This window comes from Caretta caretta, chromosome 2, assembly GCF_965140235.1.
Source record: "Caretta caretta isolate rCarCar2 chromosome 2, rCarCar1.hap1, whole genome shotgun sequence".
NCBI lineage: Eukaryota > Metazoa > Chordata > Testudines > Cheloniidae > Caretta > Caretta caretta.
The window spans coordinates 192,106,046-192,129,995 of record NC_134207.1 but is presented as its reverse complement, the minus strand read 5'-3'; the positions used below and the strand labels follow the sequence as shown (position 1 = coordinate 192,129,995).

Sequence of the window (23,950 nt, the reverse complement as noted above, 5' to 3'; positions counted from 1 at the left end):
AATCACCCCCTCTAGGTGATCATATATAATTCCATATGTGTCTTTGACTGTTGGGTCAATGTTTGTGCCCTGTGTAAAGTACAGACCCCATGTAGATAAGACAATTAAAAAAAAAAAAAAAAAAGGCAAGCCTGGGGAATAATGCACTGGTGTGAGGACTTCACCGTAGTGTAAAGCAGTGCTGCCAGATGAAGAGCAGCATTTTTCATGTCAGCCTTGGCTTGTAGGTGTGTGAGCCTAAACATTTCATATGAGTGGTGCAGGAAGGTTAGTTCTTTCCTTCCTTTCTCCTCCATAGGTCTACTGCAGCAGAGTACTCATCCTCTTCTCCCTAGCCCAAATCCCTCACTACACACTTTTCTAGAACAGCATAATGTTGTTTACAAGACTGGCCAGTTTGTTTCCTGAAACTTGTCAGAACAGCAGACTGTTATATATTTCACTGAGAAATGAGAGGTGGTTTAGGTTAGAAAGAGTACTGTGCTTGAAGTTACACTAGAAGCATATTCAATCCTCTGGTTTTGGTGGGAGTGGGAAAGGCTTGACCCACTCTTCTCCCTCACCCCCATTCCCCATGTACAGCTTTGGGGGATTCTAGTAGTGCTTGTAGCTTCCACCACATGGAAATCTAGTGTGTTTTGAGGACGTTGACCTCCACAATGAAACACCAGATTTTTTTTAACTACTATCAATGCTTTCTAGAGAAACTTCCCACACACAATGGGCAAATTCTCTCCTACCCTCATTTTAAGTCTTGACTTCATTGAACTAGAAAAGGGGTTGACCATGTCCAATAACTAGTGGCACCACAGCATTATTTAAAAAATTAATAGTAGTAGACTGTCCTAAGCTATCGAAAATAAACTTTAAATTTCAATTAACATATCTATCTGCTATGGACGTACTTCTCTAACAAATTGCTGATGGCCACGTGGCCTTTCATAGTCATGTGCCCTTAATTTAGGTAGTGTAATCTCTGTTTGGACAGGTGGCATTTGACTCTTGTCTAAAAAGAAGAGTAAAACAAGAAAGGCTCCTATAGATCTGAAGCAAGCATGATGTGTATCTAACAAGAAATCTGTATGTACTATAAAATAAGAAAATGTGGATTGAAAACTAAATGCATATTTCTGCCTTGACACCGCAGAGTAATGGGAACCAAGTTTCTTTCCTAATTGTAAAGCATTTTAATCCAGTTCAAACATTAAGTCTTTCAATATAAATCAGTCTTGTTTTAAAAGGTAATAAAAACAAATACAAAAAAATTACTCTCATCCTGGGAAGACTGAAATCAAGAGATTTCCATATCCAAATCCACTGTCTTACATACTGTTAAGAATTTCTGTATTCCCCCAAGAGAGCCATTCAGGTCCCTTGAGAGAGTAAAGTTGTTCACACTTGTTTTAGCAAAATCTGTTACCATTTGAAGACCTGTTTCTAAATCACTCATCTAAACAAACTTGGTTCAGTTAGTTCAACTTGACCCAAAGGCAACATATCAAACTTGCTGTGAGAGAGAGAGAGTTTATAGTCACTCTTCCAGAGTGTTGCTGAATTACTTTTCCTTTTTTTACTTTCAGTTTAAAAACCCCCTTATTATGCTTCTCCTGGCTTCTGCAGTCATCAGTATTGTAATGCATCAGTTTGATGATGCCGTCAGTATCACTGTGGTAAGAAACTGAAATTTGCCTTGTCTTTGGGTTTTACTTTTAAAAAATGGGTATTAAGTTCCAGTAAAATGGCAATTAGCGTGGAAAACACTGGAATATTAAAGTTAATGTGCACTATATCACTCCTTTCTAACATACAAGACAAGTTGCATGCTGCTGTTCAGTAACAGCCTATTCTTAATTGCAAATGGAAAATCTTTTCCACAATGTACAGTTAATAAAACTAGATCTTACGTTTGTTAAAATGTTTGACCAATATATTGACTAGCTCTCAAAGTATATGGACAAAACATTTACTAAATTAAAACAAATACCAGATGAACTAAAATTACTGAAGGTGACTGACATGTTTTATTGCTACCTTGGCAGTTGCAAACAATCTGTCTAGTATTCCCCTTTGATAGGGATATATGTTCCAAATCTTACTGACCTTCAATCCTAAATTGTGGCTGCATTACGCAATTGAACCATATGTCCTATCAATGACCTATTAAGAGACTCCTTGTTTGTATGTTAAGTTCTTTGAAAGATGCAATCTAGAGTCATCAGCATCATAAAAGTACATTTCAATCTTCTTCTTTTCATCTAGCCAGAAAGAGCAGAAGATGATGCTACCAGAAAAAAAAATCTTTATAGAAGTCTGTAGATAAGAGTGAAATAAGCAATACACTAGTGGGCCAATAAAATATTGCTAATTAAATCTGTCTGTCTGCAGTAAACAGGAAATTGTCACTTTTAGTGAGTTCAAAAAAGTGGTGTCCTAAGTATGTTGTAAATTGTGATATAAGGTGGGTGAAGCGGTAAATTTTTTTTTTTATTGGATCAATGTCTGTTGGTGAGGAGACAAGCTTGAGTTCTCTCAGAGGTCGTTTTCAGGTCTGGGAAAGGAACTGAGTGTTACAGGAAAGATAGTGGCCGATTAACACCTCTGCGGTCAGAAGACAAAAAGAGAGGGTTAGTGGTTACAGATTGGATTTGTGGCTTATTACAATAGAGTCTCTGTTTTGTCCATTATTTTTTCTAGCAGAATATTAAGCTCCAAGGCCCGTTTTTTGAAAATGTTGTGCAGGTTTCTTTTCAGGATCAGGACTGAAAGGTCAGATATACAGTGTTTGCTTTGTGAAAAGTGTTCACGCTCAAGTGTTTTTATCTTTTTTTTCCCTATGTTGGCTCATTCAAGAGTATGAGGGTGAAACTAGACAATCACTACAGTTGTTAGGGCATTTAGTGCACTGGATGAGGTGCACCACATGTTGAGAGATGTGTAGGATCCACAGTTCTTTTTGGGGGTGTTGACCATTGTAGTAGTGGAGATATGTCTGCAGGTTTTGCATCTGTTCTGGTAAGGTTTGGTGCCACTTTGTGGTGTTGTCCTGGTCTGTGGGGAGTTGTTTGAAGGCCAGATGTGGGGGTTCAGGAAAGATTTCTTTCAGGATGGGGTTCCCATTGAACATGGGTTCCAATGTGGGTTGGTAGGTGTGCAATCAGAGGAGGTTTTGTTTGTTTTGAAGCAGGTTCTCTTGGTGTATTTAGGTGGCTTGTTTCATGATGTGGGCTACTTCTCTGGTGGTATCTGTTTGGCAAAGGTGAGTCAAGGTGTATACGCTGGACTTTTTCTCCTTGGTGCACATTCTGTGATATTGGAGTGCCTGGCTATAGATAACCGATTTCTTTGAGTTTCAGATGCCTACTGGAACTGCAAAGATAGGTGTGGTGATCTGCGGATTTCTTGTTTGTGGTTGTCTGTAGGGTTCCATTGTTGAAGCAGACTGTGGTGTCCAGGAAGTTGATGCTAGTGTAGGAGTGATCCAGAGAGAGTTTAATAGAGAGGTAGTGGTGGTTGAAGTTGTGGTGGAAACCTCTTAATCTTGTGGTTGCTAAAATACGCTCTTCTGGAAACTGTTGGAGAGGCTTTGTAATAACTTTTTAGATGAAAGTGCGGAAAATCTATCCAGCCCCTTAACTTTGAGTAACTTGTCTGTAATAGTACACAGAACCGCAATAAGAAAATCAATACTGCTGGAGAGTAACCATGCCATGAAGGGGTGTAGAACATATAAATTTCACACTAAAATATACAATGCTTTGTTTACAAAACCAGCATATACTCGTATATCTCAAAAGTGAGGCTTAAATATAGTCCTTAGAGTAGTTACATAGCTCTTCTGGTTGCAAAGCTGTAAGTATCTTTCTTGGTTTTTTTTTCCCAGTAGTTATAGTACGTAACTCCAGCACTTTTGTAATCCTCTCTTCATTCATATAGATATAGGTATAAATGAAAAGAACATGACCAGTATACCAGCTGGACTGTGTACCTCTCCGGTATCTTTGTGTACATCTGCCTGTTGCCACCTTTTAGAAATGTAGCACAAACAGCATTTTTTCCCCGAACTCTGAATCTCCTTGTTCAAAACATGTATCTGCTTATGTGCTTGAAATTCACATTGAAATTGTTTCTCTGTAACCCAATTTTATGAAGGCTTTAGATGTTCCCCAACATAATGATAAAACTGGTATAAGTTGCTATGTTCTTAAAATAATCTATCTGTTTCAGGTAGTATGGCTTTACGTGTACTGGCAAATATAACTAAGCTAGAGCTAATATGACTGTTTACGCGACCTGATATTTGGAATTTCAAAAACGTAACTGCTTTTATTTCTGTTCAGGCAATACTCATTGTTGTTACAGTTGCCTTTGTTCAGGTAAGAACTCTATTTTGCCAACTTAAATCACATTAGTACTTCATATAAATTCTTCTATGTAAGCAATTGCTGTAGTTTTCCTAGGGATATTGTGCAGTTGTGAATGGCAGAGAAGATTTGTATGTTTCTCAGTTTTTTTCATAACAATCTTAGATCTTGTCTATAAACAGTACCGCTTTAATCAGTGTAATAGTTAGTGGTATACTTACCCAGGAATAGCTGTGTCCACGCTATGGGGGTTGTACTGCTTTAATTACGTTGGCAAAAAATCACAACACTAATAGTTACAGCAGTACAAAAAACACTCTTGACTACATAGTTTCTTTATTTTTTTGAGCGACCACAATAGGTTTGTCTTAACAGACTGGTTAACTTCGAAGTGTGGACTTCCCTGGCTGTTTCAGTGCAAGTTATTTTTTCACTGAGCAGATACCATACTGACTCAAGCACTTTGATGTCCACATAAATTGGAAAAATGTGCAGAGCAGTCTTCATTTTTTATCTTGAAAAAGTTGACTGAAAAAATCATACTTCTCAAAGCATATTTTTATTGAAAATTACATACAAAATACAAACTTGAGTTTTTGAAGCATCTGATCTCCAAAAGTGTAAACTATCTATTTTTGTAATCCCAGAAAATGGACTAGTTTTCAACACTGTAATTCAAACACAAGAGTAGTTCCAAAAATAGCATCTGAGCTGAGAACCATTGTGAGAAATTTCAACTCAGAAAGTTTCAGTTTAAACTACTGAAAACATGAGCTTACAATGAAAGGACTATCTCAGCAGTAACTTAATCTTTGCTGGAAGCATTGCTCTAATAAGAGCAAAGTACTAAAGGATAAAGGAAGGAACCTACAGGATTCTTTCAAAAAAAATTGCATATAGGCAAACTAGCAATATATTAAGATTGTGAGCTTGTCAAGGCTCGCAGTATACTTTTGTCTTTTACTCCTGAGAAAATTCTGCGCCAAAAAATTCTGCAAAATTCTGCATTATTTTATTTGTCAAAATAATGCAGTATAATCACGCCAGTTTCAATTATTTTGGTAATTGATGTAAACTAAATACAGAAAAAAGTGACCAGTATTCAGCATTTCCAGAACACATGAAAGTTAAATTACAAATACTTGGTAACCAATACCCTGCATTCCAGTTGTAACCCTGGTTGGCTACTTTGGAAAGTGCTTGGTTCTGTTTGTCCTGATGTTTTGATTGCTTAATAAACATTTTATTTGCCCTCCATTTTTTTTTTAAATGGGTAAGTAAAACAGATCCTGAGCTGTAATCTAACCCCATTGTGCCACTCAGGCACAGGAAAAAAGCGAGAAGGCACAAAGGGAATCCTCAGCTAGGAAAATCTTACTGTCATTTACAGTAAGCCTCCTTTACACCCCTCTGGCAATGTAAAGGAGCCTTAAAACTTTTACACATGTTTTATGCTCCTAGGGGAATTGATTAAGAATGGAACATTAACAACTATGCAGGCAGGTTGCTACATTTCTGCTCTGCCTCAGGGGACAGAGCCTGCCTCACGCTTACCTCCAAACAGCCCAAAGCCCTACCTCTCCATACCTGGCGAGGCACAATAGCAAGTGAGGGGGCAGTCTCTCACTCCTTCGTGCACACACCCATTTCGCCCCCCCCCCCCCCATTCCCTGCTGTGACTTGCACTCTGCTGGCTGCTCTGGGTGCTTGCACAGATGTCCCCAGGTTGACAGGGAAGGAGCTCATGTTCCCCTCAGATTTCTTTGCTTCCCCATTTTTTCTGCAGGGGATCAAAGAAATCTGCAGACTATATGAATTCTGTGCCCTTGCAGTGGTGCAGAATACCCCCAGGAGTAGTCTTTGCAAGACCTAGCAGCTTCTGGGCCTGATTTGGGTTCTCTGGGTACCACCTTTAATACGTAAGGCTGGCTTTAAGTAGTAGGTACAGGTTTATAGAAAAAACAAACGAACAAAAAAAAACTCCACCCCTGTTGATTAGTAATCTTTTCTCTCTCATTTATGTGGTCAGTTTCAAAGGCTTTCTCTCCTCTAATTGCATCTTTTATTTCACTGCAGGAGTACCGCTCAGAAAAATCCCTGGAAGAGCTTAGTAAACTTGTACCTCCCGAATGCCACTGGTATGGCGCCTTCTACTGTTTCAGACTTAATTTAAGTGACAAAGCTGGTTACGCATTAAACTTAATCTGCTGTGAGTGTAAAGGCACTTCAGGGAAAAGCTTCCTGCCATTTACATAACCCTTTGATTTCACATTAGCATGTCAAATTGTTACACTATTATAGAGCATGCTAGAGGAAAGGATTTCCAACCATAAGGATAGTTAAGCACTGGAATAGGCTCCCAAGGGACTTGTGGAATCCTCATTATTGGAAGTTTTTAAGAACATGTTGGACAAACACCTGTCAGGAATGGTGTAAGTTGGATGCAGGGGCTGGTCTTGATGGCCTCTCAATGTCCCTTCCGGCCTTACATTTCTATAATTCAATGGATCTGACCTTAGGAATAGTTCATTTTTAAAGCTTTTTAACTTAAGCATAAAATATCACCATGTATCAAGACACTTAGAATGGTGCAAATCAGGTTGTTTCACACCACAGTAATATAAGGACAATCTTGTTCTCAGTGTCCTTGTTTGAAACTAAGGTCTTTGATTGTAATGCAGTGCTAATCTTCTTAGAATCAGTTTTGTTTTTATCCTTCCTGTAGTAGTATGTAGTAGGGATTTCTGCCCCAAACAAAATACAGGGAAGTAATTCTTAAATTGATGATGCACTTCCACTTTTGATTATATATTTGTTCTCCACAGTGTACGTGAAGGTAGGGTGGAACACACACTTGCCAGAGACTTAGTTCCAGGTGATACAGTCTGCCTGTCAGTGGGAGACAAAGTCCCTGCTGATCTACGCTTGTTTGAGGTATGTGTTTAGAAAATTGTCTATTAAAATTGGTTTGGAGGGGGAAGGAGGCAGGAGGGACAGAAAAGGTAAATGAAAACATATATACAGGAACAAAGATTATTATTGTCTAGTGGTTAAAATACTTTGTTTATAGAGAATGCTAGTGTTTTATTTCAAAGATTAGATTTTTGGGGAGTGTGTGATACACATACATATAGGTAGTTATTAGTTTTCCTATAACATTTGTGAGGGAATTGGGAGGACCTGATTCTAAATACCCTTTCAATTTTTACTCCTATTTACTGACTTAATTTATTAGTCAGTTAAGTACTTTCCCTAAATACATAAAATACAGCAAGTTGTGAAATGATTCAGACTGGAAAACAAAATGATCATCAACCATCTGGCAGTTGTTTGTAGCTGATTTTGATTTTTGTTGAATCTTCCCTTATATTAATCTTATTGGTTAAACTTAAATGTTCCAGTTTGTTCATAATTGAGTATTTAAGACATTATAGATGCTTATGTAGTTGTGCCATTCTATTTTATATCCTTTGCATCAGAAATGTAATCTATAAAATTGCCTAGTTCACTAAATATCTGACTTCTAACACGAATATGAGTAGCTGTGTTTAGGTGGTAGCAATAACACTGATCATATTTATAAATCCTCCAAACACCACAAAAAGTGGGATGTATGTTCCTTTTGCTGTCTGTGATCCTTACTTCCCTTGAAGCTGAAAGGTGGTATGTTCTTAATATTGGTCTCATCTCTGATGTTGTTAAACATATTGAATCTATTTCCCCATGTTAAGTATCCTCACACCTTCTTGTCAACTGTCTAAATGGGCCATCTTGATTATCACTACAAAAGTTTTTTTTCTTCTGCTTATAATAGCTCATCTTAATTAGCCTCTTACAGTTTGTATGGCAACTTTCTTGTTCTGTGTGTGTCGTCTTACTGTATGTTCCATTCTATGCATCCAACGAAGTGGACTGTAGCCCATAAAAGCTTACGCTCTAATAAATTTGTTAGTCTCTAGGGTGCCACAAGTACTCCTGTTCGTTTTTATATCTGATGTTATTTTGAGGTTGATGATAATGTCAGGGCTCTCACATTAATATTTTCAGGACTCTTGTTGAATTAATTGGAAAAGTCTTAGAAGCACTTGCTGTTCGTTAATGCAGGTTTTTCTATGCAGTGTCCTGTCCAGTTGCCTTTTGAGACTTCTTTTGAAAAGCTAGTATCAAATATAGTTATTAATCTACAGTGCATTTTTTCATTGCTCCTGTCTTATATCTGTCATCAGCTCCCTCTGACACACTGTCAAGCCATGGCTTCTTTTGCATTCCATAGTGTCTACCCTAATGCAGCATCTGTTGTGCAGCATTGTATGTTCTACAGAAATGGCATAAAAACATTGTGTTTTTTTTTGTTTTTGTTACGCACTTTCCCCCGATAACTGTGTTTTTGCTGTTTTTGTTGTCTCACTCATAAAATTTACAGCATGTTGTGGTAACACTACTTGTCTCAGCACCTTTTCTGTTCCCAGAGTTGCACCTTCAATACAATCAGTCATACGTAGCAATAGGCCAGATCAGTGCTTACCACCTTGAGTTTCATAATTACTGATGCTCTTATTTTCCAATGGTTTTCTAATGATAGCCATTCTCCTCCATCAACCATTATAACACCTCCCTTTCCAACATGGTTGTGGGGTTGTATATGTATGTCCGCTCCTGATTCATATTTACTGGGTTCTAAATGTCCCTTCTCAGAAACTTGAAGGCCAATTTAGGTTTTTGTGGGATAGCTGACCAGGTTAGTATATATCCTGATGGTACACTTGACTTGGACTCTTGTTCTGAACTGTGTTTTTTACATTCCTGATGTGGCAGAGTACAGTAGATACGCTCAGTTTTAGCATAGGTACAAAGGCATGATGGCTGTAAACTACTAGATTCAAACTTTTGAATTTCATACAAAATTGAAAATTTTTACTTTAGATTTGGTGTTAGAGTTGCTTTAAGCATTTCCATTTTAAAGTGTCTTTGACAAAGTTAGAAGCATTTGCAAAGTTCTAATTTTGGGCTGAGATTTTGTTCTTGATTTTCATTCTGAAAGCAAAATTTTAGCTTTTTCGCACATGAAAAGTTAAGCCCTTTGGTTTTTTTGCAAGGTTTTTTTGTTTGAACCATTCTAGTGCTTATGCAATTTGAGGTAGAAAATTGAAATTTGACAAGAACCCCTAGGTAAAACCCTTCAGTGGTTTTGTGAAAATTTGTTCTGACTGGGTTACAGTAAAGGATATTAAAACATGAATTTGCCATGTGCACTGGTTTTTATTATGGCTTTACTAGTTTCCCAGTGTTCCGTTGGCAGAGAGCATGTGTGCATAAAAAAACTGTATGGGGTGAAGGGAGGCAAGGAAATTCCAACAATTTTTCAAAAGAACAGATTTCAAACTGAAGACTCAAAGCCAGTGAATGTCAAAGATAAGGTTACCCATGTGAACTTAGGTCTGCCCCCTTTTCTGTATCTGTCCCAGTTTGATCTTCAGTTATTTGATCAGATATTTTTTTTCCTTATGAGACCCCTGCCTCATTTGTCATGCAGGTTGAACAGTGAATGAAACAAGGTTACGTTGTGAATGATGCAAGAGTCCTGCAGAAAATGACTGTGGGCCAGATTCTGTGCTATGTCCAGAAGTGCTTTACCTGGTAGGGGAGAGCAAGTGTGATTTTGGGTTGTCTGTGCCCTTGGAATTCTGGGTCACTGAAGGGACCAGAATGGAGAATGTAAGCATTCGTATGGGTTGCCCTAAGTAATGGCAGCTTCCCTACTGCTACCTGTGGCCTGCAGCACAAGCTAGAATGGCTGTAGCTGTGTGCAATGTAGGTCTGGATCTTTCCACTCTATCTGTATCCCTACTTCGAGGCTTTTGAGGTGCTTAGAATCTCCTATGGAAACTCAATGCGGTGCCTGTGCCAAAGGTATTGGTCTACAAGGAGCTGTGGGAGACTTTTCAGCTCATTTTCGCTGGTGGGGTTGCAAGGTGGAAGCTGCAAGGGGTAGAATCCCTCTGTTTTCTAGATAGGCTCTTGTGTGCCAACGGTCTGTCAGATGTCCTAGGGTCTAAAATTGGGTTGAAATATCCACAGGAAACATGATTAGAGGCAGACCATGTAGAAAAGATTAGATTTATTGCCCTTTGTACAGATCACCCACCAACTAGGTCCTCCAAAAACACTTAAGTTTATCCTAAGCATTATGAATAGTATACTTACAAAGTGAGAAATGCACTGTTTTTTACAAAAGAATATAACCATGTTGGTTTGACCGCTTCCAAAAATAATTAGCAGGTGGGTAAACTACATGGTCTGGGTAGTTGAATCCCAGATAGTGTCTGGCTGGATTTAGGAGATATGCCCTTAATTGGGATTAGCTTTATAACAAGTGTGTAAATCCAAGATATCTGAATTTCTGCTGAATAGGAAGAAACACTTAACTATTCTCTTCAATTTCCTTAAAAATGAAATGGACAACTTTAACAGCCTGCAGACATTGTCAAAGGTGGTTTGCTCTTTGTTGATTTCTTTGCATGCACTCATGTAACAAAATGTTAGGATTTGTGTATATTAGTTTTTCTTCAGAGGGATTGTAGACTGCTTCTGATCAGATATATTCCATTACGTAGAAAATGGAAACATAACTACAGCTGTGTGCACTGTACTGTATTGGTTTTAAGTAATTTGTCTAGCTTCTGTCTGCAACTCAGTGTTTAGATTCTTTATTCTCTAACAAGACAGTCACTTTTTTTTTCCAGCTGCCTTGAACCAATGGAAGTAATTTACTGTTAAGCTTCATAGGTGATTTCTGGAGAAACAAGACTGCATTTATTTGCATTGCATGACAATTTAAAAAATAAGCTTTGCAAATACTCGGAGTATAAATAGTTTAAAAGCATATTCTTGAGTTCCAATATTCCTAGCATGACCTTTTTAACAGAGGTTGCAGTTGTACATGAGCATGTTGAGGTAAGGGCTTTTTGGGATAAGATCAAATCTGCTTGACTTTAATGACCTCCCTTACATGTATTTGGATCTCATTGAGAATGAGGCTTATTTTATTAGATGCTTAAGACTTCCACTAAAGGTATGCATATGTCTGAGTTTATTCTTAGCCCTTTGTGTCTACAGGATTTGACTTGTTTCATTTATAAAAAGCATTGCATTGTTTGTAACTTAGTAGACCTTTTGCTTGTCTTGTGCTTTTTTTAGATGAAGTTTAGTCCAATTCCAGCTAGTCTCCTAGATCTATATGGGCCTATCCTTTCACTTCTGTTCTTAATCAATGACAGATGTGTGTTTTTCTTTAAAAAAACACAGTAACTGGTTATTTTACAGTTAAAACCCTGGGAAAAATCATTTTGTTGATGACACATTAGTGTTCATCTGCACAGCAAAGTAGGCCAGTCTAAAAATGTGTGGGATTTGAAGATGCAATATAAACATGTAGTCGACTTCATAATATCTTAGCATTATTAGAGAAACCTCTGCGAAGATGTGACTGCTTAAAGAGGTTTCTTTGATGCCCTGGGATTTAGACCAGATTAAATGAAAAGTCCACAGTGTGAATCTACATTAGATGAATATGTGGCTTTGCAACTTATTTGTAGGGAAGTGACACACACAAATGATCTAATATATTAGAAGGGTCCTAGAACAAAATACCTAGTTTCTTGCTTGATCATGTATGTACATACATGCATATAGATAATTGTCATATTTTCCTTTTTATTTATAGATATTCAACTGAAATTGCGTTTGCTCTGACAAAACTCAATAAGTTAAACCTGAATGAGGAATATAGATTTAGTGAACTGCCTGTTTTTTAGGTGATTGGAATTAAGAGTAGGTTTTAGAAAGGTTATATGCCTTAACAGTACTAGTCAGAGGGGGAGGAGGAATAGAACAGTTGAAAAACTAGTTGGTTTCAGAATATTTAAACAGCTTCTAAATCTTCAGTCTAATCTTCTAGTTGATGACTGTCTTAGAAAACTGCAGAAATTAGAGTTAAGCAGTATTTGTCCTCTAAAGCATTTCAGATATAAGAAAAAAGGAAAAATCTTTACTGAACTAACTCCCACAGCATTTGCTGAAAATCTCATTTTTCTAAAACGTGAAATTTGAAACTGCCTTCACCCTTTGTAATCTCTCTATACTAATGAGCTATCCATGTATTCTGCTAATGCTCTCCAAAATAAGAATGTAACCCTGACACACAAAATATTGCATATTACAGTTCAGGCTTCAGACAAAATATCTCTTGGGAGTGATTATTTAAATGTTTCAAAGTCTCATTTTTAAAGCTGAACAAGGAGACCAATGCAGTTTGTTTTTTAATTCCATAGATAGACTTGAGGTACTGTACTGTTTACATAAAATAGTAGCACTTTCTGTAGCTGTTCAATTCTACATAGATTTTATTGATTATGATTGAAAGATTAGTTGCAGTTTTTGACAAGTGTCCCTTTTCCTTTATTGATACAGCATCAACATTTTAAAAATGGGCACTGCCCTGGTAACTATTTGAGAGAATAGCAGGAAATAGAAGGGATATGGCTGATCACAAAGCGCTTTAGTAAAGGTACCATCCTTTTTTAATGTTAACTACATTTTTATCTAGTGATCTATATTCATCTTGCTGTCCAGCACTGATAAAGAATACCCAGTACATTAAAAATGGTAACATTTTTATTTTTGAACTGGAAATACCTGAAATGCTGTGATCTGCCACAGCGTTAGTTGTTTTGAGTGCAATTCAATTGGTCCATGTTTACCTTTGGAAAGACCTCCTTTTGATGAGTTTAGGTGTTCTGGTGAAGGATCTTCCCATCTGTCCTTAAACACTGTTCCTCAGGTAGCTGGCTAAATGTGTAGACTGATTAGGGAACACCATTTATTTGTAATCTATTTAATCAACATCCCTTTACAGAGTGATTACAATCAGGGGAAGACTAGAGCAGAGTAGTCCTTTGTGATTGACTTCTGGCTCATTAAAGAGGCCAGAATAACTCCCATTAAAGACCATGGGAAAGCCTTTAATGGGAGTTGGATTTGACACCAAGACCCTTCTAGGTGATGTATTTTAATATTAAGACTTCTATTTTTTGCTTTGCACTACCTTTATTTCTTTACCCCATGTCTTAACCTGTCTTATTTTTCTTAATACTAATTCTTCCTCTTTCTGCCAGACTCATTCCTGGGCAGTTCTGCTGATTAAGGGAATCTAGACTAAAGAAACATGATTGCATAGATGAAAATGTATCTTCTGAACAACAAGGCTGCCTTGACTATTGACAGGGAATGGTATTTTTTTTTCAAGAAATTAGGTGTGAACAAGCACTTTAGGGAACAGGATTCTTGTTAGGAGTTGCCGAAGAATGAAGCTAAGAATTGTCTCATAGGTGAGAGTGAAAGGATGATGCAGCTGTGCGTATGTACTTGCAATCCTAATCCTTTTGGTTGGTGGTTGAATGGATCACAATAGCAGCCCTTCTTTGGGTGGACCAATAGGGATACTAGGGTTTGGGAATCCAGTTGGTAGTGGTTTTAATAAAGACAAGTGAATTGCATCCTCACTTATAGTCAGTACTGTGCCTCTGCAGTTTTTTCCAAGCTGTTAGAGTATCTGTTTCTTTTTCTTCTCAAGTTTTCCTCTGGTTTAATACCTAGGATCCCAAAGACTTTTGCATTTATTGAACTGGAGGATACATTCTGTACAACAGCTTATTCATTTACTTAGTTTTCAACTCATTTCATTGATTATAAGAGCATGTTTAGTTAACATGTGTAATTTCCTTACACACACAGAATACATCTTGTTTCTAAGAAGGGAATCTGGGGGAGAATTTTTAACTGTCTCAGCATTCTGAATACTTTGAAAAACTCAGTGCTGTGCAGATGGACATGAAGCTTTTTACTTAGTCAGTATGTTTTGTTCCCAAAGGCTGTGGATCTTTCTGTTGATGAATCTAGTCTGACAGGCGAGACTGCTCCTTGCTCTAAATCGACTGCTCCTCAGCCAGCTGCTACCAATGGAGACCTCACCTCCAGAAGCAATATTGCGTTCATGGGAACACTGGTTAGATGTGGAAAAGCAAAGGTAACATCATATTGGTCGAGAAGAATGTACTGCACATCTTAATTATTTCTAAGCTGTCAGATCTACTTTAAAGTTCATCCATCTATTGACAATGTAGCTTAATAGCTGTACAATATTTACATTTTTCTTAGACCAATATTTAAAATGCATGACCTTTTGTAATTAATATAGAAATGTTTAACTACCTGATGTACTGTAGCAGAACTTTTTTGTAGCTTACTTCAATTACTTGGTTCCAATGACCCGGAAGGGGGCAGAAAGTACTAAAAGGGGAGTGTCTTTTGTGGGGGGAAGGCGGTGGAAATTGGCCTGTGAACACCACAAGGTCTCCCACATCGCATGAGCACAAGGCCCATCTGCAAAATTCCAGGTCTTTTTACTTTTGGGAACCATTCCTTTCAACTGCACTGGAAACCAGCCACTGGGGGTGCCAGCGACTAGCTTGGTCATACCCCACCCATATTGCCTGGCATCAAAACTCCTAGTGATCCATTCCCTCACATTCCAGAGCCAGATGTCTCTCTCCCAGCGTCACCCCTGAAAAACTCAGGCCAATTGTAACAGGTTTCCCTATGCTGAACCACTAGTCTCTATGAATATCCTGGTAACCTCATGGTTCACATTCTTCTGGGCCTTTTCCCCAGGAGTCAGTTCATCAGCTCTTTGTCAAATTTGCTTTCTGATCAGACCATTCTTATGTCTGGCCACAATTGCTTGATCAACCCAACATCCCTCTGAATTCAACCCCTCCGGTTGACTACAGTGCAGGCCCCAAGATCATTTTTCTCCAAGGTGAATAACCAGGACTTTAGGTGGGTGCTCATTATTCATTAGTGAATGCAGAAAAGGCATGAGCTGATCCCACATGCCCCTCGCCCCGGATGCCTCTCCTGATGAACCACTGAATGTGTACAGCTTTAGTCTTGAAACTCAGCTGCAAATCACCTGACCACCTTCTTGTGGGTCCAGTGTGCTATAGAGAGCTGGCAAATCCAAACATCAACTGTGTTTTGGATGTCCCCCTCCCCTGGGGTGGACATAAACCTTTAACAATTCAATTTCCAGTGTCCTATAGCCTGAACCTTTTGAGACAAAACTCGCTGCTGCCAAAGTTAGCCAGGTGGAGACAAAAATGGGCAAACACTTTTTACATAACTGCAGCAAACAGCCTCCTGACAAGATATCAATCACCCTTGTACAAGTAGTGGGCCTGGCTCCTGATTATATATTGCTAGGAAAGTTTTAACTGCCCTTATGGGACACTGGTATTCATTCACACCTTCCCAAAACACCACGAAGACCCCTTTCTTGTTTTGGTCTGTTTTTGAATACCCTAAGTGCAGTGACCCTGCTCTAGGTGACAGCCATATGTCCAGTAATTCCAATACCTGCTTGGGCCTGTCTGCAGCTGTTTGAGGCAGCTCACTTACCCTGAATGCAGCTGGAATGGAACAAAGAGACTCCCCATGGCCCAGACTACAGTTTAAATTAATGAAAGGGGAGGGTGAGGGAACAATTGACTTTCTCCTCTGCTGGCCAATGAATGGCTAAAGCAGTAGTCCCCAAATTGTGAGGCGCACCCCCCCCTTGGGGGGTGCAGAGGAACGTTCGGGGGAGGGGGTGTTTATGGTGGTGCGCCACCCAGCCTTGCTCTGCCCTGGCCCCCTGCTGCAGCTGATGGGGGAGGAGACGCACAAACAGGTGTAAGAGGGGGCATGAGGTAAAAAGTTTGGGGACCACTGGGGTAGAGCCTCTAGAGGGGGAGGGGCCACCCCTGCATTCCTAGTGAATGCTATCCTCCTTTCTGCTGGGGCTGTCCCAATCACTGCTGCTCCTATCAACTTTTCTATCCATAGAGGCAGATGGGTGGCATTGTATTCATTGAAATATTACCTGAGAAGTTACTGAATACTTCAGCAGAGTGTACAAAAGGCTTGCAAAATGCTTTGCAAAAATGCTTATCCGGCTTGTCCAGAGCACTGAGAGAGCTTAAAAAAAAAAAAAATCCGTACAGCCAACTAGTCACTATTTGATCCATAGACTGTAAACAAATTGTCAAGAACCATTAACCGTTGATACAAAGTCTCAAATTGGAATGAATTTTATTTTTTAGGGGATAGTGATTGGAACTGGAGAAAACTCAGAGTTTGGGGAGGTTTTTAAAATGATGCAAGCAGAAGAAGTAAGTATTAATACTTCAAGCACAATACACTTTTTGTAAATGTAAATACTTCTTTCCACCAAAAATTTTGTTAGTGGAGCTTGCATTGGTATTTTAGCACAGAAATTTGGAAACAAACCTTTTTTCTTATTGGTGTCACTGTCTTTTAATTTTTCTTGTCTTACACGAAAACAAGTCTGAACTCAGAGCATGAAAGCAGTAATTGAATTCAGATCAGCAAGCTAATCAAAATTGATGTAAAATGTGCAGATAATTGAAATAAGATTCTGAACTTGTTAAAGATTCATTGCTATGCTAGAACAGTTCTTAGAAAAATATGTGGAAATGCATTCACTGGGAATTGTTTCTATTTACATTAAATCGTCCTGATGCTCATCATATAGGATGTAATGGTTTCATAACTTGCTGAACAAAGGTTTTCCAGAGAAATGACCAAAAATCATGTCCGATATGGTGGTCAGAATTTCTTTAATCCTTTTTGGCTAAAGGGTCATTGTCAAGACTGACTGCAGCAAAATGTATATATCTTTAAATTCCTTTTTAAAGCACAATTTTCTTCAGAGAAAAATTACTTTCAAAAGTCAGCTTGCCCAAACAAGGGGCTTCAAAAGAGAAACGTGTGTGTTTAAAATCTGGGCAACCGGCCAGAAACACAACAGTGCTGCAAGGTTTCTCCGGATTAATGGATTATTGTCATTGTGCTCTGCTTGCCACTTGGTGTGGGGTTGAGGGGGAGAAGGAGGAAATGCCTTGTATTGAAACAAAAAAAATCCTGAATTCAAAAAACTTCAGAAAGGAGGATTTCATAAGTGATGTCTTTGCATTTGTATCTCTTCTTTTCTTTTAATTTAGAAAAACAAGCCCCCATACACAGGCTCTAAACACACCCTATCACAAAATTAAATATACATTTCAGTGTAGTGTTACAATTAATTAGTATGTTTCCATATTAATTGGAATGCAAAACAATCAACTACAAATGTTAACCCCGTGCCTCCAACCAAAATAAATGTAATTATTAAAGTCTAAGCTCTGTAGGTGGAGGAGGAAAAAGCTTGGCTCAATGCACTTATATAACATTTTAATGAGTAGTTGGTGTGTGCTGGAAAAGAGTGTTTTGTGAAACAGAAGAAATTGATATCAAACAAGTCATAAATCATAAACTGCATCTTTATTTCTCCTTGATATGGAGATAGTTAGTTCGTTAAATTCCATAGTGAATAAATGTTAGATTTTACCTTGGTCACTTTCTGCACTTTGTTTACCTAAATTCTCTCTACAGTTTTAATTGGCCATGGTATTTGTCACTTCCTTTCTAAACTGTTGTACAATATTGTTGCTGTCCACTATTTTAAGCAATTTAAAACTATTGGGTTTCACTTATGTAATTGAAGTGATCCTAGTACTTTTTCATCTCTAGTTTGTATGGAAATTATACGAAGTTCACTTCATAAGGTGTTCCATGCTGTATTGTCTGTGTCCTTTATGGTAATTTAGTTAAGGCATCAGTTGTAATGGTTCTTAGTTAATGAAACTGTGAAGTCTGTTAATAAATTCTCTCAAAATAGTTCACTTTCTATGACTACTGAGTGTAAATGGCACCCAGGAATGAGATACAAGGGTTCTGAAGTTTGTCTGTAATGCATTTATGGGCCCACTTTTTTTTAATCCTCAGAAGTATTTGTCCATTTTCTCATCCTTCTTGCAGTCTTTTTATTGCTTTATGTTCAGCCAGATATGGGAGAATTGGGAGAGTCTGCAGTAGGGAGCCTTATTTGGTGCTGCACCAAAATAATGTGATAGTTAAGGCAGTTCCCTCTTTGCTCTCAGCGGAGACCTGAGGTTTCTCTCTTCTCTTCCTGATAACAGAACACTTCCTAGATGTCAGCTGACACTGCAAAGTTCTCAGTTATATTGTGGATATTAGGAAGTCAGAACACTTATCCTTCTACTTCCTGGGCACCTAAGCTAGACATGATTGCATCCCTGAGCTCCCAGATCTAATATTCTGTTTTAAGCCTCTTTGGGGAAAATACTTCCCATTGTGTTGGAGTTAGGAATGAGCCAAAGTACTATTCAGTAATCTGAAGTACAAAGTCAACTTGGCTATTCTCTGTGCAGTTGTATCCATAGGATTCTGACCCTTTGCTTTTACTCTAGTTTTTGGAAAGCTTTTCTTAACTACTTAATAGAGCATTCAGTATCTGCTATATGTATATAGTTTTGTGTTACTGTGTAGATGACCATTGGAACATCTAATGTAAGTGTCTGCTTTCCTGTCTCTTATTTTATGGTTTCTAACTTGCTTTCTACAGAAGCTGGTTTTGTATGCAGTTGTCTGTTTTTTGGCATTAGGTGTTATGTATCTTTCTATGGAATGATGAGTTCTGAATCTCCTCCAGATGACCCAGCAAATCCCCTGGGATATATAGTGGCCTTTCATGACTCTGATACTTGTTTAGACCTTGAAAAAGTCACATTTGTTCCTTTGTTACCTGGAGCCATGGGGTTGTCTGTCTGTTTTCAAGAACTACAGGGCTTCAAATCCACTTTGCCAACTTGTAAATACTCAAGATAAATAACTTGGTACATTCAAAGCGCTAGGAAGCTGCTAACAAATTATGTTCTTCACTCTAATGAATTATTCTTTGATGCTTGACTTCCACTTCTCGTAAGAGTGGAACAGAGCACTAGATAATGCATAGTGCACGGATATTTCTATAACCTAAATGTGGCTGATAATTGTACATTTTGGTGGTGTCAGCTTTGACAGAGTACCCATTACACTTTTACATTTTAGAAACTTTGTATTGTAGTGTTGCTTACATTTTTGTTTAAACATTAATGATTCAATTGTCACCTTGAATGAACTCTTACATTTCATCAAGGCTCCAAAGACACCTCTGCAGAAGAGCATGGACCTTTTAGGAAAACAGCTTTCCTTATATTCCTTTGGTATAATAGGTAAGAACATATATCTGTATCTGCATTTCAGCTTTTTAGGAGCATTCATAATTAATTCCTGCTAGACACTTATGTAGCTGTAAATGAAAAAATGTTGGTCTTGTAAAATTTTGGGATTTAAAAACACTTTACTTTTCTGCTTGCTTTTAATTTTATTGGTCTGTGCTTATTGGTATGGAACAGCAATTGATTGAAAACTGCTAAACCAATGTTGCTTTCATACTTGTAGATCTTTATTTGTTGCATATGTCCTGCTGACTGCTACAGATCTCTTCTCCCACTGTCTTATTTTTCTGATACTTTCCTACTCTAAATCTTCCTTTCCTTTTAGATGGCCATTTGTGCCTCCTATTTTAGTTCTGAGTCTCAGTGCCAATGCTGCTCAGTGGTTTAGCTGACAGAAATTTTATTTCACTTTTGATGCTGAAGGGTATCGCCATGCTAACAGAGCCGCATTACACTGGCTAAGGAAACTAAGCTTGGGTTCTAGAGCTGCAGTATATAGCACAAATGACAAGTTTACATGTGCTTAATGTTTGATCATCCCGAAGCCCTTACATTGTTTTATATTTAAATACACCCCTGCTTTGTTCTGTTTGTAGGTATTATTATGCTGGTTGGCTGGTTGCAAGGAAAGCATATCCTTGATATGTTTACTATTGGTGTGAGGTGAGAATTTCATATCAAAGTGAAAAATATTCTTCTTTGAACACTAAAGCAAACACTTGAAAATCAGTTGCATATGTGTTTTGGTATGTCTGTATAATACATGCTGTGCTTTTAAGCCACTTACATTTCAAATAAATGTAACAGATATTCTGCTATGACACAAGAATGGTCAGTCACTTCCATTTTTATGCTAAAATGGTATGTATACTGTGCTTGACTTATTTAAATCCATAAATCTATGGCCTAATCTCTAGATGTAGTTGCAAATTAAAACACAACTAACATCTGTATACATACTGTAATAACCAGAAGTTTAGATTCTGTTTATATATAACCACTAGAACTCACATTTAAACCCAAAAGAATAAAATTCACTAATTTGATGGACTCTGGTGAATGCTTGAGTAAATAAATATCTTGCTTCGTGTCCTAAGACTGTCTCCCTCCCTCAGGGTGGTAGAGGGAGTAAGTTCCCCAGAAAGAGTCCTTCTGTGAAGAATGACCCTTATGTTGGGTGTCCCAATGATCTACTCTAGGAAATCTGCCTCACATACTAACTTTGGTAGTGCGTAGGAAAAAAGGTGATCTTTTTGGGAAAAGACACAGACCATATAGAGCTTTATATGTCAAACCAGCACTTTGAAGTGCATCTGTGAGAAACTAGGAAGTGCTAAGTACTCTCCATACCAGATGAATTTTTCAAACATCCATGTAAGATCATCTTAAATATAGTGTATTGTTGTACCCCAAACTGGAGGTGACAGTGATGGATCATTGATGCAGCCTGCATTAGAGAGGAAGTTTGACATTTTCCTAGAGGGATATATATGGAAAACGGACCCATGAAAGCTTATGCTCAAATTTGTTAGTCTCTAAGGTGCCACAAGACTCCTGTTCCATATATGGAAAAGTTAATGATGTGCTGAATTACCTTTCTTACCTGCTAATTTGATATTTATGCACAATTCAGATTTTATTAGTTAGGGTTTGAGGGTCTTAGATGGGGCGGACACTTCAAAATTGATCTTCCATCCTTAAAACATTGTCTCTAGCTTGATTGATTATGCTTTAGTTAGTACATTGACTTTTAAGCCAGTGTGTTTTGTTTACATTTTTATTGCAGTTTGGCTGTAGCTGCAATCCCTGAAGGACTGCCTATTGTGGTAACAGTGACATTGGCCCTTGGTGTGATGAGAATGGTCAAGAAAAGGGCTATTGTAAAAAAGCTACCTATTGTTGAAACTTTAGGTATGATTAAACCAAATAATAAAGAATATTGTGATATTAATGTTAGTTAACAGAAAAAACAAAGTTTAAAAAGTCTGTTCAACTATTGTTAGCAACAGTTTTACCAAGAACATGGTAATACTTAAATACAGTAAATTGAAGCATTTTTTTTACAAAAATTATTATACTGTTGAATTTACTACAGGACCTGTGATGCATTTTCTCCAGGTTCTTGAGCCTAGCATCAGGGCATACAGAATTCATTGGCCTATGTCATTATCAGGCTGTAGTTTCACAGGTGAAACAGTATGGAGGAAAACTGTTCACCAATTAAAACACTATTCTCTTTCCTGTGCTTGGTTATATAAAATACTGATGCTTTTAAAATTGGTAGGTTGCCATATATTTAGGAATAGTACCATTGAGATATTTGTGAACACTTCTAAGTTTATCAGTACTAGAAGATTGCATGTTGCATCATCAGGAAGTCTACGTATCACTTTTCAAGTATGTATGATCTTAATGTCATACATAAAGCTATATTTTAGATATTAAACAAGGACTCACATCTATATCCTATCTGGTGCCTCAGTGCATTGATACTAATGGACATGCAGAGTGCTTCAATGCTGCAAGGTTCTCTTAACCCTTTTAGAGTTCCTGAAATGTCAAAGGCATTGAGAAGCACTATCTCAAGATGCCGTTATTTTTCTTGCATTGTATGGTTAATAAATCACACATTCCAAAAATCTCTGCCATCCAATTAAACATTCAGATTTAGAATAGTTTAAATAAAAAAAGACATTAAATCAACTTTGACTTGAAATTTTAAATGCTCAACTTAGGAAATTCATGTAGAGGCAATATCTTTGCTAGAGTAATAATAAATATTTGTTGAATGTAAGGAAGAACTAGTGGTTGCTATGGAAATAAGAGCATTAAACTTTTTACTGTTCACAACGTTTTCTGACACTTCCTTAATATAGTTGTTTGTCTTCCTATTTACTGAACTACAAATGTTTTGGAAAACTATAGTTCTTAGCTGCATTCATAACTCTTTGCATAGTTTTGTTGAACTATCTATTGACAATTTCGTGGTGAATCCTTTGAATCAGTTTACAAGTGACTAGAAATTTTTTGCCTCTGTGCTTAAAAAACAAACAAAACCTGTATTGAATTTTATAAAATCCAAAAAATGGAATTGTAACCAGGTAATTAGTGTTACTTTTTGGCATATGAGAGTTCTGAAGGAGATAGTGAGAAATTAAAGCATAAGTGAAAATTGTAACTGGCTAGATATTTTAACACCTCCCTCTAATGAAGTTCTGTAACATGAACATCTTATTTCCAGTTCCAAAGCACTTTGAAATAAATTTCAGTGAGTAGTTTGTTTGCTCATAAACTACTCACGTTTCAAAGAAGACTTCCTGTTTAATTGTTTTTTTTCAGGTTGCTGTAATGTGATTTGTTCAGATAAAACTGGAACTCTGACCAAGAATGAAATGACTGTTACTCATATTTTTACTTCAGATGGACTGCATGCTGAGGTATGTGGTAGGAATATATTTTTAAACTTTTTCTCTAGTGACTTTCAGTGCAGGTGAAAGGTGCCAGACTGAAATATGTTAATTACAGCAATCAGTCCTGGGGGAGGGGGAAACCCAGACATCAGCCCCTACCTCTGTCCTTGGGCTCACTCTCACTCTCACACCCTGCCTCTGTGTTCAACAGCACAAGCATACCACATTAATGGTTTGCTTTGTGTCGCGGAGCAGATCAGCACAGCATGCAAAGGCTGGCAGAAAGGGTGCTTTGAAAGGTCAGGGGCGTGTGTCTCCAGGGCAGCTGGGTTCAAAACAATGAGCAGAGCGGTCATTTGAGGCATTATGGGACAGCTCAGGAGGCCAGTTACAGCGCAGAAAGCAATCAAGTGTCAACTGGCAATAGAGTGCAGGAGCCTCTGCACAAATAGCCTTACAACTCTCGTTGAGGTGTGTGGTTTTTTTTTAAGTGCTGCAACAGAGGAGTTTCCGCACACAAAGTGGCGTGGCAGTGTGTACATATCTGCAGTTTGAGCACAAAAAGCTGCTTTACTGCACAGAAACTTGCCAGTGTAGAAAGCCCTAAGTGATGCTGTGTGATAAGGCACTGAACAAATGATAAAGGTGAAATCTTGGACTTACTGAAGGCAATTGGAGTTTTTCCATTGACTTCACTGGGGCCAGGATTTTGTCCTGTAAGTTTAGTTACTACCAAAAGGCCATATTCTCCAGCTGAACTCTACAAAGTGCCTGTTAACAAAGTGGAAATTCCATTTGACTGTGAATCATTGGAGACTAACGTTTCCCTCCAGCCAACTGATTACAATTAAAAATGAAATTCTGCCCTCTCCACTAAAGATATAGGGTATGCTCTAGCCAAGTAATCAGAGTTCTGATTGTTACTAAGCCTGAATACTGGAAG

At 37.9% G+C, this 23,950-nt stretch overlaps 1 protein-coding gene across 6 annotated transcripts in view; it reads left to right on the top strand.

Annotated features, from left to right (window-relative positions):
- Positions 1 to 23,950, top strand: part of ATP2C1 (ATPase secretory pathway Ca2+ transporting 1) — an 81,931-nt gene that overhangs the window by 23,800 nt on the left and 34,181 nt on the right. For all 6 annotated transcript variants that reach the window (XM_075125705.1, XM_048838749.2, XM_048838747.2 and 3 more), the window contains 10 exons: positions 1,581 to 1,670; positions 4,338 to 4,373; positions 6,438 to 6,499; positions 7,187 to 7,295; positions 14,290 to 14,445; positions 16,559 to 16,627; positions 19,516 to 19,591; positions 20,194 to 20,260; positions 21,384 to 21,508; positions 22,937 to 23,034. In XM_075125705.1, coding sequence (XP_074981806.1) covers positions 1,581 to 1,670; positions 4,338 to 4,373; positions 6,438 to 6,499; positions 7,187 to 7,295; positions 14,290 to 14,445; positions 16,559 to 16,627; positions 19,516 to 19,591; positions 20,194 to 20,260; positions 21,384 to 21,508; positions 22,937 to 23,034 — 888 coding nt within the window. The remainder of the gene's footprint in view (positions 1 to 1,580; positions 1,671 to 4,337; positions 4,374 to 6,437; positions 6,500 to 7,186; positions 7,296 to 14,289; positions 14,446 to 16,558; positions 16,628 to 19,515; positions 19,592 to 20,193; positions 20,261 to 21,383; positions 21,509 to 22,936; positions 23,035 to 23,950) is intronic.